This window comes from Loa loa, assembly GCF_000183805.2.
Source record: "Loa loa unplaced genomic scaffold supercont3.326, whole genome shotgun sequence".
NCBI classification, from domain to species: Eukaryota; Metazoa; Nematoda; class Chromadorea; order Rhabditida; family Onchocercidae; genus Loa; species Loa loa.
Genome location: NW_018108506.1, coordinates 42,500 through 59,688, shown reverse-complemented (window position 1 = coordinate 59,688; position 17,189 = coordinate 42,500). Strand labels below are relative to the sequence as shown.

The window sequence follows — 17,189 nt, the reverse complement described above, 5'->3', positions numbered from 1 at the left end:
AACTGTGTGAATTTGCTGTTACTCAAAACTACCGAGACGTAAGTAAACGTTAAGGTTTAGTAGGTTTTTCTTTATTTCTTTTCTCATTTTTGGGTACTTCCTGTATCTTTGGGGTGTTTTTTGGGTAACCTTCGGGTAACTTTCTAGTTTTCTCTGCTATATCTCATATACGTTGAATATTATCTAGATATTATTGGGGTTTTTATATTACGGCAGTTAGTATGAATGATTATTATACCAACGGACGTGGGTAAATCACAAACCTATGGGTACGATAGCAGTTCCTAAAAGCTTGCTTAAAATATCCTTATTTGTGTATATCATGAGATGTTGGAGATGTTGCTGCTACTCACTACAGAGAGCTTTTCGTGAAGTTCCCATTCTCATACCAAATGATTAACTGAAATCACAAGTGGAATGACTGAAACGATGTTAATCCTTGGAAGAAATATGCACTTTCGCTAGAAGTTTGTTTTTTTTGGAAGATAGATCGGAACTTTACTCTCTCTTAGGTTATCCAGTCATCGTCCGTCTTAAGATTCAAATGATATTCCGGATCCAGTATATGCGTGTGTTAAAAAACGTTTACAATCTAATCCGTTCAGTCCACCTATCCTTGTTAAACAGGATAGATTGGGCGGAAGCAAATCGTGCGAGTAAAAACGATTTTCTCAAGAATTTCGCTCTTTTTCCTAGAATAATTCGCTTTTTATGCTGTCATTAATGTCGTAACGAGTTCTTAATATTTTATTCGTAAGTTTCTGTTTGCTTGCATATATATATGTATTAATGTGTAGGAAATTTTCCATGTAAAAATAAACAATTTTTTATCTATTAATTTGAAAGAAAGGGAAGTTGTGTATCCCTTTGCTTTAATGTCCCCTCTTTTAATTCTTTATGTCACCTCAATATTGTTTTCCTAATCAAAGAATTTCAAAAATTAACACTAACATATAAAAATCGCATAATTATTTATGCCTTTGCTGTCATTATTAAATATCATTTCGAACCAAATATTGAGTAAATGATAATCAGATAGTTTTTCTTGAAAAATACAATGAGATATTGCTAGCTTTACTTCAAGTAACACTGAAATATCATTGGCCATAGTTGTTTCCAACGTTAACTGTGACTACAGCATATCTAGCTTTACTTCTGCAATAAATTAAGTGGAAAAGAAAGGGACGTTGATTGGACAATAAAATTTAATTAAATCTTCTATGAATAGGAACTGGAAGCATTTAAATAGTGTCACTAAGGCAGTCACCGATAGTATTACCCTGATTTCTTGTAATGATACTTTAAAAAAATAAAGGAAGTGAGGACACTCGATTGAGTTTTTAGTGAATCCTAAACAAAACATAAGTAATGTCGCATAAGGAAAACCATTTAGGTTATCTTTTCGAACTCTGCTGTGATCCTACGCTGCGTGCTGGATTATCTTAAAGCAAAGAATAATTGTTCAAAGTTTATTTATATCCCTTTTTTGGTATCCGAACGAAACTTTAGCTCATATTCCATTCTGCGTTATTTGTAGCACTCATAATGCAAAGTTTTGAGGTCTTGACTTTCTGAATCGAATTTCAACTTATCAAAATCATTTCTGATTTTACTTTCAGTTAATCCTAAATAAAAAATCAAAAACAACAAACTGGTCTACTATTACGAGAGAATCGGAAATAAGTGATCGCGATAAAAGAATTCCAAAAAAGGTACTTCATATTGGATGAGTTATTAAAGGAACAACCATCATGTCTTTTTCATAGATCGGCAGTCTATTTAAGTCTCGATGTCGAGAAAGAAAAAAGCCGAGTGCTTTCATTGATAATAAATGAATGGTCACATAGAGTTTTATGTTCCAGGACAAAGCTTTCTTTGCCGAAAGTACCAAACCGAAAAGCTATCAGTAGATAAGCTTAACTTTATCCTCAATTCGGAAAAGGTGGACTGAAGTTATATCAATAAGGTTGCTCTAGTTTCAAATCTCATAATCTCATACTAGTGATATCATGAGATCTGATTACACAAATTATATCTAAATATATGTTCTAGGATATCTTTAGTTTCAACTCACTGGCGTCCGGCCTGTACATCTTTCATCTTTTTAAGAAACAGTCGTTTTCTCGGTGCTAATATTCTCCAAAATGTGAAGAGTGATATGATCAATTTTAAAATTTGAACAGCGATTTTTAACCTTTATGACCATGTTTGCTTGAAGCACTATCTCCGATAATTTTAATAAATTATTCATGTAAACATTCAGTTCCTCTCTGGACATTTGTTTTTCCTTTTGAGTTATAATACCGAAGAATTTTCGACAATGTTCCACACACATGACTATGTTTACGTTTGGAGACAATAATCCCAAAACACTGAATTGCGATGGACAGATATTTTAAGCGAGATTTTTCATCACTACTGTGCTCATGAAGAGTTTAATTGTCATTTCAAATCATCCGGTGACGGAAATTACGAAGTTTGACGACCGTCTCGATGTAAAATGAATTTGAAATATGTTAGGCAGCATTACAAGTTGCAGTGGTTTTGTTACCAGTTCTGTTAGTTATCCTCTTTATTTTACAGAATAATCGAACTGACGGTGAAACTGGTTGTAGTGGCAATCTGGAGCGGACATCGGTTCGTAGTATCATTGCTGGATATCAGCAAAGGCAGCTTTCGTCGAGACCATCTTATACTGCACAAGGTCAGATTCAAGCTTCTAGTTATTTACTTTCAAATTTGAGTCTTATTGATCAGAATGATTATGAAAAAAAAAATTCTCTGGATTAATTAGTATCCATGTATGTTTATTTGTCACACAAAAAGGCAGTTCGTTTTTTTTCTTGGTTATTATTTGGCCTTCCTGAACAACTCTAATCTTCCTAGCTAACTCGTTCTAGTTAACATGGAATTCGTTTACCGTGATCTGCACTTGTAGACTGTCAAGTTTAGACTTCGATCTTTTTTACCATTTTTTGGAGATTGAAATCGATGAGTTCAGTTCAGGATGCTCATTATTTGCATTAGATAATGAAGTTTATGGATCGCTTCCCAAAACATGGAAAATTGTTTGCAGTGCATGACTGAACTTTTCTTCGTTGTATTATGAAGTTATAAATTTGTTCAAATCAATTCGTCTCATTTCTCTTCTTGGTAAAGAGTGTTGCATAGACTTCTTTTCAAATTCAGCCATTCCAAACTTTTTTCTTTTTTTCATACAGCTGCATTATCTGTGAAGAAAGAACTAATCGATGTTTTTCAAGAAGGGAACCAAATGGTTTAAATTTTCAAAAAAAATAGGATTCCGAAATCCTTCTGTTTTCCATAATCGATTGAAGCGGCTTAATTAAGAGTGCATGCCTGGAATTCGATTAATTAAAACCAGTGATTCAGATCACATTTATTTGAATCGACAGAAATGAGCCATCCCTTGCATAATGGAATACCGGTATCGTCAGTGACATCGATTTTTGTTCAAATGACGTTTTTCGCTGTAAGACCTCTCTAATGCCGCCAACTGTTTGATTCGATTTTGTTCAAATATTCATGTTGATTCATATTACTGCCCAAGTTATTGCATAATTGACAATTTCCTCGGTGTATTTTTCTTCCAATTCATAGTTTTCTAGTTTTCAATTCGAACTTGCTTATTTTTCATAAATTTGCAGGGTTATCTCCCGGGAATTCGGTATTACGAGCTAAGGGAGATATTAGCAGCCAAGTATCGTTGGAACCAGAAGCTGCTGAGGGTGAAGTGCACACGGACGTTTTTGCATCGAATCGAACATCGAACGAATTTCAAAAAGTTTTACCAAGAGCAAACGATATGATGGAAACCAGAAAACCAGTGGCAGTCAGTTGCTTGAAAATAGTTTTGAGATTAAAAAGTTTGCTTCATTACTATTTTTTTACGAAACACAGATAAACTAAAGTGAAAATCTACATTCGTAGTTGGTAGACATAAAGATCACACTCAGCATAACAGCGTTTTTTCTCTTGATTACTGAAACATTTGGTATTCTTGTCGACACAAGCATATGAAATGATTTCAGGCTCCACCGGCACCACCGCTACCACCAGTTCCAACGCATCTGAAAAGTTCCCAGCTGAAGTTATTAAACGGTAACACTGGATCCTCACCGACATCACCAAGTTTTTCCAATGGCGTCCACAAGAAGACACCAACAACTGTTACTTCAGGTTCGACCCAAGATTCTAGCAGGCTTGAAGCGGTGGATGCAAAGTTCATCTCAACAGGCACGGTTTCTCGTTTCCCATCTGGTTGCTTCCCGCAACATCTTTGCTGTATCTCTCCTAGACATAAGAAGAGTGTAACTGTAGAGGATACGTCACTCACTGCTAAGATCCGTGAGCATTACGGTCTCTTATATAAAACTGTTGCTAACAATGAAATAAGGAGTGCCTTTCTTCTGCGGGAAAAAGAAAATACGTATTTTGTAATACGTATTTTATATTACAAAATACGTATTTTCGTATTTTCGAAAATACGTATTTTGGATTTGTAATCAGATAAAAGAAGGTTCATCCTCATCTGATCTCGTTATTAATTGAAAAAAAAATCACTTTAGAGCTAGGATAGCATGCTACCGGTTTAGAATTAAAGCTGCTTTAAAATGATGAAATTATTTTGGAAATGACAAAAGCTTTTAAAACTCTACCTTTTTTTGCTGAAAATTTCTGATACTTTTGCAGAAAAGCTTAGTGTGTCTGGTTCTGGTAATACCACAGAGGAATTTCGAACGCTGAAATTGAACGGACATGTTGGATTTGATTCGCTTCCACATCAGCTGGTTCGGAAATGCACTGAACGAGGGTAATTATAAAAACCGTTACATTTAATTCCCTGAAAAAATTCTCACCCTCAATTGCTCAAAATATTGTATTAACTGAAGGGGTTTTTTGAAATTTCCATGCATTGTTTGATCTATACAGAAAGCTACGTATAGTTCAAATCATTAATGGATGAATGATTCATTTTTTCTTGTTTAAATTATGTAGAAGATTTTTAGGTTTCAGTTCAATTTGATGTGCGTTGGTGAAACCGGTATGGGTAAAACAACACTGATCGAATCTCTATTTAATATGAAGCTTGAATTTCGTCCCTGTAATAATGAACTTAAGACTGTGGAACTGCTTTCAAGGACTTATGGTAAACATTTTCATAACGTCATCCTGTTCATAACATGTTCCATTTCTAATGTTACTTGTATTCAGATGTTGTGGAAGGTGGAATCAGGCTGAAGTTGACCATTGTTGAAACAGCTGGATTTGGTGATCAGCTTGACAAAGACAGAAGGTTGGTGGTATGCAATAGTAGCTACACGTACATTTTTTATACAAATTTATTTGTGTAAATATAGCCATCACTCTTTTGTTACTCTTAAAATATAGCAAATGATAGCAACTAATATTATTAGCTATTCATTTGCCATGGCTTTAGTTACTCAAACCAAATCTCAAGAAAGAGCAGATATTGCAGGTTTGCTTGAAATAAGGAAAATTTTAAACATGAGTAAAGAGTACAGAAATGTTCTCTGCCAGCTAAGCTTTATACCAAGAGTTACGCTTTCTTTTTTTAGCATTAATGTTACAACACTTCGATATTTCTCGAAGTAACATAGTTATAAGTAATGACATCGAGGAGCATTAAGACATGCAACGTGTTACTGGCTCATTTGAATTTACCTATTAAAACTAGTCTTATTCCTACACCGATATCTATGACTCACGGTGAATGGATAATTCTGTTCACATTGAAACGAAATAAAAATTTGTAAATAGATAATTAGATTATCCCATATCAAAAGTGTGGTATGAAAATATCTGCATAAGCAATCATTTCAGTGCTCAGGTAATCGTTGATTTCATTAATGAGCAATTCGAGAAGTATTTGAAGGAAGAGTTGAAAATCAAACGTTGTTTGGATTATTATGATGATACACGTATCCACGCTTGTCTTTACTTTATATCGCCTACAGGACATGGGTCTGTATAATCATTTTTCGTTATTAAAATGAAAATCAAACGTTGTTTGATCTCATCAGGGAAACTAGCGAATTTTTTTAGCTAAGGAATTAAGTAGTTTTATCAGGTCTTTTTATATAAAGAAAGGTGAATTAACATAGTTATATAAATTGACTTTGTATGACAGAACATCATTTTTCCCAACTTTATTTTTTCACTTTTTCTCAGCATGTGTCAAGTGGTTGGAAACAATCAATCGTATTTTTTTGATCATATTTAATGGCATACCTTTGTGAAGGATTTTGTAAATTGCATTTTCAGTTTTTCGTTTCCCAAGAAAGACGATCATTATGTCCGTTTGCCCATCTATGTTTGAATCACTTGTCAGTTTTTTCCAAATGCCGAACAAATTAATCTTTAACATAATGGGTTCTTCCTTCCTCTTTCCTTTTCCACTTTCAGTTTCGATATGTTGTCGAAATTTCCTATCCATTTATCTTCGTAGAATTTTTTATTCCTCTTATTTCAAGGTTGAAAGATCTTTTTCTGTTGCTTTATCTGTTACTATAACTGTAAACTACGCTGTTAGTCGAAATTGTGAATGTATTTCCTTGATTCAGCTTACACTGACCGCGTTAATAATCGTATTAAATAGACTGAAAGATTTAGCCCAGCAGTCATCCATTCTGAATGACTGTTATTTCAATCTTCATAGCATATCAGTAACCGAAGTTTTAGTACTAGCTATGACGATAATTTGGCCTTGCCTCAAGTAATGCCTATTAAGTAAACTTTGAAATTTTGTCCGAAGAAATAATCTATTCCAAATAACGATATAAGGTAAGTAGTGTTGGTCTCCGTCCATATTATTTAATCGTGAAAAAGAAGAATGATTAAGTGCTAATTTACTGAGCTGCATACCTCGTTCGAACCATTTGTGGCCAAGACGCTTGATTAGGATATATTTTGCTTGAAAATCTTTTCCAAGGTCATTGACATTCCGATCATCCACTGTTTGTTCTGATGGACAATGTGTTATTAGATGCCAAAACAAAATATATCATAGGTTCGATATCTTTGTTAAAAATATGGCTATGTTTTAACCACTGACGTTTTATTGAGCAGATGCATTGAATAGAATGGTTTAAGATTATGCACTTCTGGATTTGTCGAAAACTTATTGTGTTACGTGGATGAACTTGTTTTTGGGGTATGCTTATCTAGTAAAACGATGAGGATTTAATGAAAAGAATTTTGAATCGCCAACACCAAAGAACCTCCCCTCTTTCTTTTTTTAGACTTCTATTTCTTCCCAATGATTTATGCCGTTTTATTCCCTGCCATCTGGCTTTATTGTCCTTATGGTGCAGATGGCTATCGTTTTCCATCTGCCGTATTTCATTGTTTTTTTTTTTGGTAAAATATTACCATTCTCCTTTTCTTTCCCTCCTTCTCTTCCTCGTTTTCGTAATTTAAATATTTAACTGAGCTACTTTGTTGCCTCTTTGGAAGGAAGAAGGCGAAGCGGAATAAAGAAAAACCTCTTCCATCATATATTTCGGCTTTTCTCTATTTGGTTTTCTTATACAAAGCAACCGGTTCTTCGGATGCTTTAAATGTGATCTTGTCACATTAAAATAGTAAGACTCATACTAGTAGTACTTTTTTTATTGCAGCAGTCATGGTTTTGAACAATAGTATGGCGATTTCAGTACTCACATTTCCACTCTCCCTTCACTTCCTTTCTTCATTTGGCTTTTTTGTGAGACTAAAGAAATCGGATCTTGCCGAAAGATCACTCTTTTTTTTCCTTTTTAAAAATGCCGGGACAGAATTTCGGCGTTTCTTCTTTTTCTAATCAATAAAGCTTTCATATATCTTTTAGTAAGATAGGTGAAGTCTTCGGGGAATATATTTTTCGAAATTCCTCTCAGTCCTATAGTTAAAGACTGTTAGTTCTGTTTTCTAGACAATCATAATAACAATTCTTTGCGGTATTTATGTTACGAGAATCATATGTCGATGAACCGTATAATGACTTGCACTTAGCAATGCATTGTGAAGAGGGTTTGATACTGTGTTATATTACACTTTACTGTCCTTTATTTTTTTCCGTTCCTCCAGAAAAAAAAAGGAATGAAGCTCTGTCTTTCTCCCTATTTTTTGTAGTCCTTGGTATTTCGTTTTGGCAAGAGCCATACCGAATGTTGCTGGAGGAGGGATCGCATACTAATTTTTTTTCTTCCTTCTGCATCATTATTTTATTGTCTCTTGTGTGTAGTATCGTTTTGTGTCGTTCTGTTCTGTTGCATTGTGGGATTCTACTTTGGCGGTGATCCATCCAATCATGGCATGGCATTGCATTGCATTAGTACTTATCCATTTTCACTAGCTTCGATTTATGTTTTCGATAACAAAGTATTGCTATAAGCGGAATGAGATTGAAGTACTATTGATGATGAATAATTGCTTCATATTTTTTGTGATCAATTAATGGTCAGCATGTGCGAAATTGTAGTTTTGGCATTCTTTCCCAAAGGTAACAATTAAAAATAAGATGGACGAGGAAAATATCTTCCTGAAAGCTGATAGTTGCATCAACGGAGTGTTTATTTATTGTGCTGTTCGGGACGACGTGGGGAACTTCACTTCAGCATGTGTAGGTAACCAAAGAATGGCTGTAAAAGGGAATGTTGATGAGTAGCTTCTTTAAAATCATTCAAATATTATGTGAAATTGCGGAAATCTTAGTAAATTTCGCGACGAAAAGTGTAAATCTTGACTATATTAATACAAGTTTTAATTGTAGCCTCCTATTCTACTTTGCTGTTAGGGTATAGCGATTTATTTATGAAACTGAATTGGAATTCAGTTTATTCGTGATTATTGCGTATTTCTTACTGATTTCTTTTTGAAATGGGCATTTGTTTCATAGCATTTCTTGTGGGGAATATTCTTAATCTTCCATTTGTTGAATGGTTAAAATTAATGTCGTTTTATTTTGATTCCTTTTTTAACTCTTCCTTTTCTTTATCACCCATTACCGTACTGTTGCGGTAATAGTGATTTTGTTAGAAATGGAGAAATGTCAGAGATACTATTTAGCAAAGATCACTTTGTAATTATATGAAATTCGGCCTTATAATATCGTCCCCAATCTTGATCGTTCTGCTGCTGCAGTTGCTATTAGATGTAGCTTTATCGTTTAATTCGTTGTCCTTTATGATAGGTTGTTTTTATTTATCCACATTTCCATAATGACTAAAGTTAGTCTTCAGAAATGTTATGGAGGGACCTTGATTATTTCTCCATACTTTCAATCGTTTCTGACAAGCGTTCCATCCTAAAATTTGGTTGTTTGAACAAACAAATTGACTTGGATAAACATTTTGATAATTAAGGTCATAAATCACTTCCAAAATGCGCTATACTATCATAGGTAGTGCGTTCTCTCGAAATGACCTAAAATCCGACCATTCTGCATAAACAATAGTATGTACAGCTATAAAATATATCGTAAACGGAAATATATTACCATTATTTCCAGTTCGAGTTTTATCTGGTAAATATGATCGCATTATTCCTTTTTTATTTTCGTCTTTTAACAATCAAATTTTTGGGAATTTACTGTTGCAATAAATTTCTGCAAAACGCTCCACAATATTCTTTTTTCTAAGTATTTATTGATCTTGTTGCCTTTAAATATATGTTGCATCATGTCATTTACGAAAATATAATCTGAGACCTTATATGATGATTAAAATTTCATACATGTATCCCTTTCTAAATTATTTTCATAGTTTTGGAAGATGATAGAAAAAGAAATAGAAGTATGTGGATTCAAAGATATTAAAATTCAGGTCCTGTTTCACTGAGTTTTTTCCTGACTGAAATTCATTGAGGTTTTCTAAAGTATCATAAGTGTACTAGTTCTCAGTCCTCTTTAGTGCATTTAGTCAGATTCTTCTACGGTATGTAAATTTGAACTTTTTTTAAAATAATTATTTTTTCCTTTTCAGGCTTAAAGCACTCGATGTTGTAACACTGCAACGACTTGCAGAACGGGTCAACGTCATACCCGTCATTGCAAAAGCTGATACCACCTGCAAAGATGAACTGATAAGATTTAAAAGCAAAGTATATTATTACTCTTTTCATATAAATCATATATTTAAAATTTATCGTTACTCGGCTCATCACAAACTACATTTTCGTGATGTTAATGGTCTTCCCTAATTCCTTGCCTATGATTATTTTAAAGCTTTTTTCATTCTGGGCAATTTCACACTTGATAACATTCTTGAGTATGGATGCGATTTCGTAGCGCATCGTGAGCATCATTCCCTTTCTCTAACGAGTTAGAGATTCATATTTTCTGTTAAGCTATCATTACTTATTTTATGATAAAATTGTGGCTGGATGAAAAAATGCTTGAACGGAGGATATGATATTGGGGAGGGAGAGGGGGAAGGGGGAAAAGACTACCAGTGGAAGAGACGCGCTACATTGAATGCTGAAAGTTTTTTCATACACTGCTGTGCTTTTTTTTTCTTTTTATACTGCTATTAGTCCGGAAAATTATTTATTTCCTTTAAGTTTTCATTGTCCAATAATTTTTTTTTCTAGATTTTAAGCGAGTTGCGAAGCCATAATATTTCCATCTATCAGTTTCCGACTGACGACGAGACGGTACGAGCAATAAATACGGAATTAAATCAGCTTGTGCCATATGCTGTCGTGGGCAGTACTGATTTTGTAAAGAAAGAGAACGGCAAGATGGTTCGAGCACGTCGATATCCGTGGGGAATGGTTGAAGGTATTGTTTTTCGTTTCTCAAATATCCACAAATTTGCATGGAATGCAAAACGCCAATCTTTGGTACAGCAGTTATTGAAATTAAAGGACAACTAAAATAACCTGATCAATGGGAAGATTAAACAAAAGTTTGGAACATTGATGTGGTGATTTCAAGACGAAAAGCTCTAGTCACTCGGAAACTCCTTACCATGTTAGCAAAACGACGTTTTGGATTTTTAAGCCATTTTAGTTCCGAAACAGATCTACTCCTAATTGACTGAAGTAAGCACTTTTTCGACAGTTTAAAATATAATTTCAAAGTGTAGTCGAAAACGAGGAACACTGTGATTTCGTCAAATTACGTGAGGCAGTATTGCGCACAAACGTGGATGCATTGCGTGAGCGAACACACAGAGTGCTGTATGAAGCATACCGTCGTGAACGTTTGCGTGCAATGAAAGTTGGTGATGGTGATACAGGACCTAAAATGATGGAAGCTTTCGCACAGGTACTCTTGCATTTCACAAATTACCTGCACTGTTTCCTTTTTCCCATCTCGAATGCCTTAAATAGTAACGGAATCGAGTACCACCTAAACACTTTCCAATATCATTTAATAAAGTATAAGGTCCCGTACCACCACTTTGAATTGTGAATTATCATTCTGCATTTCATAACGATATTAGGTAAGTTCGAGAACATTAGGGTGTTCTTTTTCTTTTTTCAATCCACAAAAGCGGGTGAAATACTCAGCAAAGAAGCAATCACTAGAGAAGAAAAATCGATGTAGATTAGAGTGGGACAAATCCAGGTTTAGTTGAATACGGGATTCTGTTTGGATGACTTCTTTCAACTTTATAATATTTATCTTGAACGATCTCGTTGCTAAAATCTTTTCATTTGGTGACAACATGACTATTTACAGAAGCAACGTGAATTCATTGATGAAATGACAAATAGGGATAAGATTTTACGCGATGAATTCGTTGCACGAGTCAATAAGAAGGAAGAGGAAATGAAAAGGAGAGAAGAATTGGTTGGTTCTTTTTTTTAAAGCTGTCTCAAAAAACTCCTGTCTAAAGACAATGTCACGGAAAGTTGATTAGTTTCTCTTTTTGCATGAATTTTTCCTTCCTTTTGGATTTAAAATTTGATGAGGTTTTTTCACCAGTGCCTTTTTCCTAGAAATTTTACAAATTGCTTTGACTCTTTTTAATGAAATTTTTCTGTACGTTTCAGCTAAATTTACGAACCAAAGAGATTAGCGATAATTTTGAGGAAGAATTACGACGTATCGAATCACAAATGCATACATTGTTGGACGAAAAAGCGAAATATGAATTGAAAACAGCTGGGAAGAAAGCGAAAAAGTAAATGTGAGACAGAATCATTTCTAGTACATTCCATCTGTTATTGTTTCTCTCATCTTCCACATGCGTTTCTTTCTCTTGTACTTCTTTACACAAACAGCATTTTGATATGAGACATTTTTGTCCTGCTATCCTGACAGTCATATGTGCAGGTTTCATTTAATAGAAAAAGTTGGATTTTTTTCTTGCGCTTGTTTTTTATTTTTATGGGACTATTTTGTTTCGATAAACCCTATAAATGATTTTACTAGAATTCAACTTGCCGATTGAGGTCGTGCCGTAGAATTTTTCTCATTTGAAGATGAAATTGAATTGGAGTGGATTTATTCGGTGTTTATGAGAATTGTTAGTATTTTGAAGTATTTTGATTGTTGGAGCAGGGGATGAGTCAGGTGGATGTTTCGTTCTATCATTTTCGATGCTTAAAATAGGACAAATTAATACAAAATTCATGTAATTTTCTTTTTCATTGGAGTTTGGTCAACAAAAGAAATAGCAAGTATCACTATTTTATGATGGATGTTTCAATTCGACCTCATTATCGAGCGTTCAGTCGGAAACTGTACGATCGATTCTTTTAGTCATGGGAGTTTGTTTCTTTGTTGTATTTTCCTCATTTTTGTTTTTATCTTGTTTTCTTTGCTGGGATTTGTTATTAGATATGTATGACTTCAGTTTAAAGTTGCGGTCGAGAATTTTGTTCTGTCAATATTAGTTTGTGGAATTGAAAAGTATGGATTAAGGCAGCATAATATTTGTTTGCGGAGTATCTCTTAAAATTTTTAAATTTTTTGCATCATTTGATTTTGGTTCTTTTATAAAGTAGAGTTCTTTTTATGTGTTAGTTTTTGCTAAAATTCTTGTAATTCCTGGAAATTACGAAGAAATTGAGTTAATTCGCATCTTTGGCAATTCCCAAAACAGTTTCGATTCAGGTAATCCTTGAGAATGAATGAAATTTTGGATAGTTCAGTGGCGTTTTACTTGCTTATCTCTGCTATGAATGTTAGATATTCTTAGGGCAATTATGCTTATTTTTTGATAATTAGTAAAAGGAAATATATGTATTGATTCAGGTTGTATATTCTTTTTACACGTTCGACAATTTTCCGAAAGTGGTGGGGGGAGTTCTCATTTCTGTTCTCATCTTTGCTTTCAAAATTATGTCATGTTTTGAGGGGGATTTATGAAGGATATTTTATGTGTATTTTAACTTCTCCATTTAATTCCAGTACAGGTGAGGGTGGAGAAGCTATCGTCGCTTTTCTCGAGTTTTATTTTATTTGTTTTTGTTTTTTTTTTTTTTTTACGACGAATTGTATTGTAAGTAAAGAAAAGGGTTGGATCGAAATCGGATTTTTTGAAACGTCTGATGGTATTGGGTTAGTTCCAAGCTGTTGGTAACCAACTGATAGATCCGATTTCGTTACAGCCAATGATTTTTTTGCTTATTCAAAGTGAAACACACATCGTGTTTCCATGATTTTGAATTCGACATTATCACGAGAATTTCCTTTTTACTGATCGTTTTATCTGCATGTTCAGCTATCATTTCTCCTTGTATCAAATGAAGGTTAATATTTGATTTGCAAAAATGGAATGTTTTGTTATCGAATATTTGAATCATGTCAGTTTTTCTTCGGATATCCCATTTTTAGCCAAAATTTATCCTCTTAATCCTTGTTAAGAGTACTTTTGATAGTTTTTAATTATGGGGTTCTTTTGGACTTCTTTCGCTGAATCATTTGTTTATTCACGACACTTGTAAATATTCTTTAGAAGGAACGGGGAATCCAGGATTTCTATAGTAAATAGGAATCTTAAGGTCATGGTTTTTAATCCTTCAACAGTTTTTCAGTTGATCACAGTAACCCTCTGTACCGTTTCGACGAACATTTAATTTAAAAAAAGATTTCTTGTTTATTTCCCGTCTAATCTAACTGCGCTACAGATCTTTTTCTGTCTCATTCGAAGTTTCCCTTTAATTATAAATTTTCGCAATGTTGAAGAATACTAAGCTAATGCTAGATATGTGAGAAAGGATTATTCTGTGTCATTTTACTTCATTCTTTATTACATTGCCTTTTCCGTTTCTCTGTTTAATATTTCGTTTATTTCTTATCGTTCTAACTGTTGCTGTCTAGAACGAAATTTCTATGTGGACGTGTACTTATAAAGGAATTCAAATCCTGTTAGGACGAAACAGAATCTATTATCTCTCCTCAAATCTTCGTTGCAGACATGAAAGAAATTTGCAGCTATCATCAAAACATCTGCCTAATTTTCTTCCACAACTGAAATTTGTTCTTATAGGTCATTTGCATTCATCAGTGATAATGCGCATCTGTCCCACGAGTGGTATATGCCGTATTTCTTGAGCTTTTTATCCAAGATGTGGGTAATTTCTAGTAATAAGCTAAGCGGCATGCAAAACAAGTCAATTTCATGCTACATTCATTTGCTATGGACATTAACAAAGATAGCAAATGAGTGAACAAAGGCTGTGAGAAAATGGTACTGTAGAAAATCATCGAAAAGGGAGTAACGCCCGCACATATTTGTTTTTTGCCAACGTAACATTCGCTTAGGGTGAAGTTTGGTTAATATATCATTGCGGAGTAGAGAGTGTCATTTTAGCGCTTATCATTTTCTGGTGTTATCGGATTTCACATCATCAACAGACGAACACTAAGACATTCTACCTTTCTCCAACAATTCTGGCCTTCCATTGGTCCATTTGCTAAGATTCGTGCATGTTCGAAGTTTCGGACAATGTTGTTGTCGATTGCACTTCATCTTTCTTTGATTCAGATTCTCGGTCTAAGAGAACTGTTCGATTGGCTTTCTTGTCAATCTCTGCCGGTAATTCTATTTTTCCAGATTGTCGCCTTAGCTTTAGTTTATAGTCATTTACCGATTGTTGATTATAATTATTGACCTGTTTTTCTTGTCCGCTGGAGTATATTTCGATGTTTTGTCCATTAGATGTTTCGGCTACTTGTGGACTGAATGATTCTTTTCCCGTTTCATGATCAACACTCTGAAATAATGAATTCATCAAAATTGAGGAAGAATTAGATAGAATCAACAATGAATTAACATTTAATGTTTAAGCCGGGCTGTATATTCAACTCTTCCATTCATAATTAATCTTCAGGTAATCCATTAAGTCTTCAGGTAATTTTGGCTCTGTCCTTATTTTCAATAATTTTGTAAAACATCAAAGCGTATTTAATGCAGTCCTTCGGAAATTGCAAGAAAGCCAGGAGAAACGTATCGTACACTGACCGCAAGCCGAAGTCTGCCTAACTAGGGACAGCAACAAATCTATTGACCTGAAGTCGACCTGCTCAACCGGATACGTAGGTCTATTGAATGTTCATTGACCAGAAATCAAACTAATCGCTGCCACTGTGATCATCTTTTTCAATATATCTCCTTCCTTTTTTTAGCATATGCAAAATGCACTGTCGCTAATTTGAGTGATTGATACCGTTCCATGAAATAACCGAGAAACCCGAGTGGTCATAGCCCATAATGTTCACATAATGACAATATATGGATTGAAAGATTTGATAAATTCTCAAAAGCTACGAAAAGTATGCTGCTAAAGTATTACCAGTAATAATACATTTGTAGAAATGATAACTGATAAGCAAACCTGATTCATGTATCGATAACATAGCGTATAAAATTTACTTGCACATCCTTCCTCATTGCGTTCAGCTAGCAAATATACACAAACACAGTCAGGATCATTTGCAGAACCTTCTAAAGTTTGTCCACAACTTTTATCAGTATCATTATGTGGTAATGAGTGCAGCAACGGATTAAGTGGTGGACACCTGCCTGGCTAAAATTTCAATTTTATATCTCTTCTACCAATGTCGGATGATACAAAGCCGTTCAGATGGTATAGATATTTCCGGTACCGGATTTTGTAATATCTTGGTTAGAATTAGTTCAATTTCAAAAGAAAAGGGAGTGTTTGATCATAACAATTCAAAATTTTACCACTGGAAGACCGTTTTTTTCCTGCTCTTCCTTTTCAACAGCTGCTAAGGGGGCATATTGTGGTTCAACTTCACTGCTCGGTTTCACATTGACGGCATCATATGGCGAAGATGATGAATCCTTTTGCATTTCAGGGATCTTTTCGACGGTATTTGCTGGCTGAGATTGGTAATTGGATGGCGCTGTTTGCAGGCCGACACCATAGCCTGCTATTGATGCATTAGGCCCATTAATTTCCGAATATAATGATGTTGTATTAGATGAATGACAGTCCTTTTTTTCGTCATTCGACCCAATTTGATTCATTCTTTCCTTTGGATTTTTCGATTCTCTTTTAAATTGATCGTGGAAATATCTTCCAATTTCTTCGGATAACTTAAAATAATGTGAAGCTATGTGAAGAGGAATTGGTCTTTTTGCCAGTTTGTTAGAACTTCCTTGAATGTTCCTTTCAAGTAGCGGAGATTTTGTTTTATATTCGAAGTCTGAATCAGATTTCAGACCCGAATTCCATTGATAAATCAATTTCGAATCATCTATATTTCCGTCTTTGACAATCGATTCTATTTTCTGTTTGTCCATAACTGTTCTTTCGGCTCCTTTTTTGATGAATTGAGTTGCTTCCGGAAGATTTAAGGCATGATTAGAGTTAAACTGTCCGTTGAGACGAATCCATTTGGAAACAATATTTTCTCTTAATTCATTTCTTGCGGTACCAAAATCGAATTTTAAGTCTTTTCCTTCTGGAAAACTTTTCATATTTTTCATACATGTTCAAAGTGCTATTAAAATTAATGGTAATGAGTAATAATAACAGTAGTAGTGGTATACGTATAACGGCATGAAGTGTCATAATTATTGGCATACGTATAATCATCGATCCTTTTGACTTTTATTATTAATAACTTACCGTTCAACCTAATTTCGGATTTCAGGCCATCATGTGGTTCAAGTTTCTCCCAATATTTGATGTCTGAAAATTACGACAGAATTTGAAAGATTATCATTAAGATGACCTTAAAA

The 17,189-nt window shown here is 34.2% G+C and overlaps 2 protein-coding genes across 2 annotated transcripts; one reads left to right on the top strand and one right to left on the bottom strand.

Moving 5' to 3' along the window:
* Window positions 1-2,426: 2,426 nt before the first annotated feature.
* LOAG_18472 (hypothetical protein) lies at window positions 2,427-12,302 on the top strand (the record flags this gene model as incomplete). Its single annotated transcript, XM_020451133.1, has 13 exons — window positions 2,427-2,495; window positions 2,584-2,704; window positions 3,669-3,853; window positions 4,053-4,368; window positions 4,714-4,834; window positions 5,031-5,170; window positions 5,236-5,317; window positions 5,866-6,006; window positions 10,005-10,122; window positions 10,612-10,801; window positions 11,109-11,290; window positions 11,708-11,818; window positions 12,022-12,302. 13 exons carry the CDS (start codon window positions 2,427-2,429, stop codon window positions 12,154-12,156), a joined length of 1,911 nt encoding a protein of 636 aa, XP_020305111.1. The 3' UTR covers window positions 12,157-12,302.
* A 2,590-nt stretch (window positions 12,303-14,892) lies between these two features.
* On the bottom strand, window positions 14,893-16,925 carry LOAG_06556 (hypothetical protein; the record flags this gene model as incomplete). Its single annotated transcript, XM_003142092.1, has 3 exons — window positions 14,893-15,192; window positions 15,814-16,005; window positions 16,167-16,925. 3 exons carry the CDS (start codon window positions 16,923-16,925, stop codon window positions 14,893-14,895), a joined length of 1,251 nt encoding a protein of 416 aa, XP_003142140.1.
* Between the last annotated feature and the right edge of the window lie 264 nt (window positions 16,926-17,189).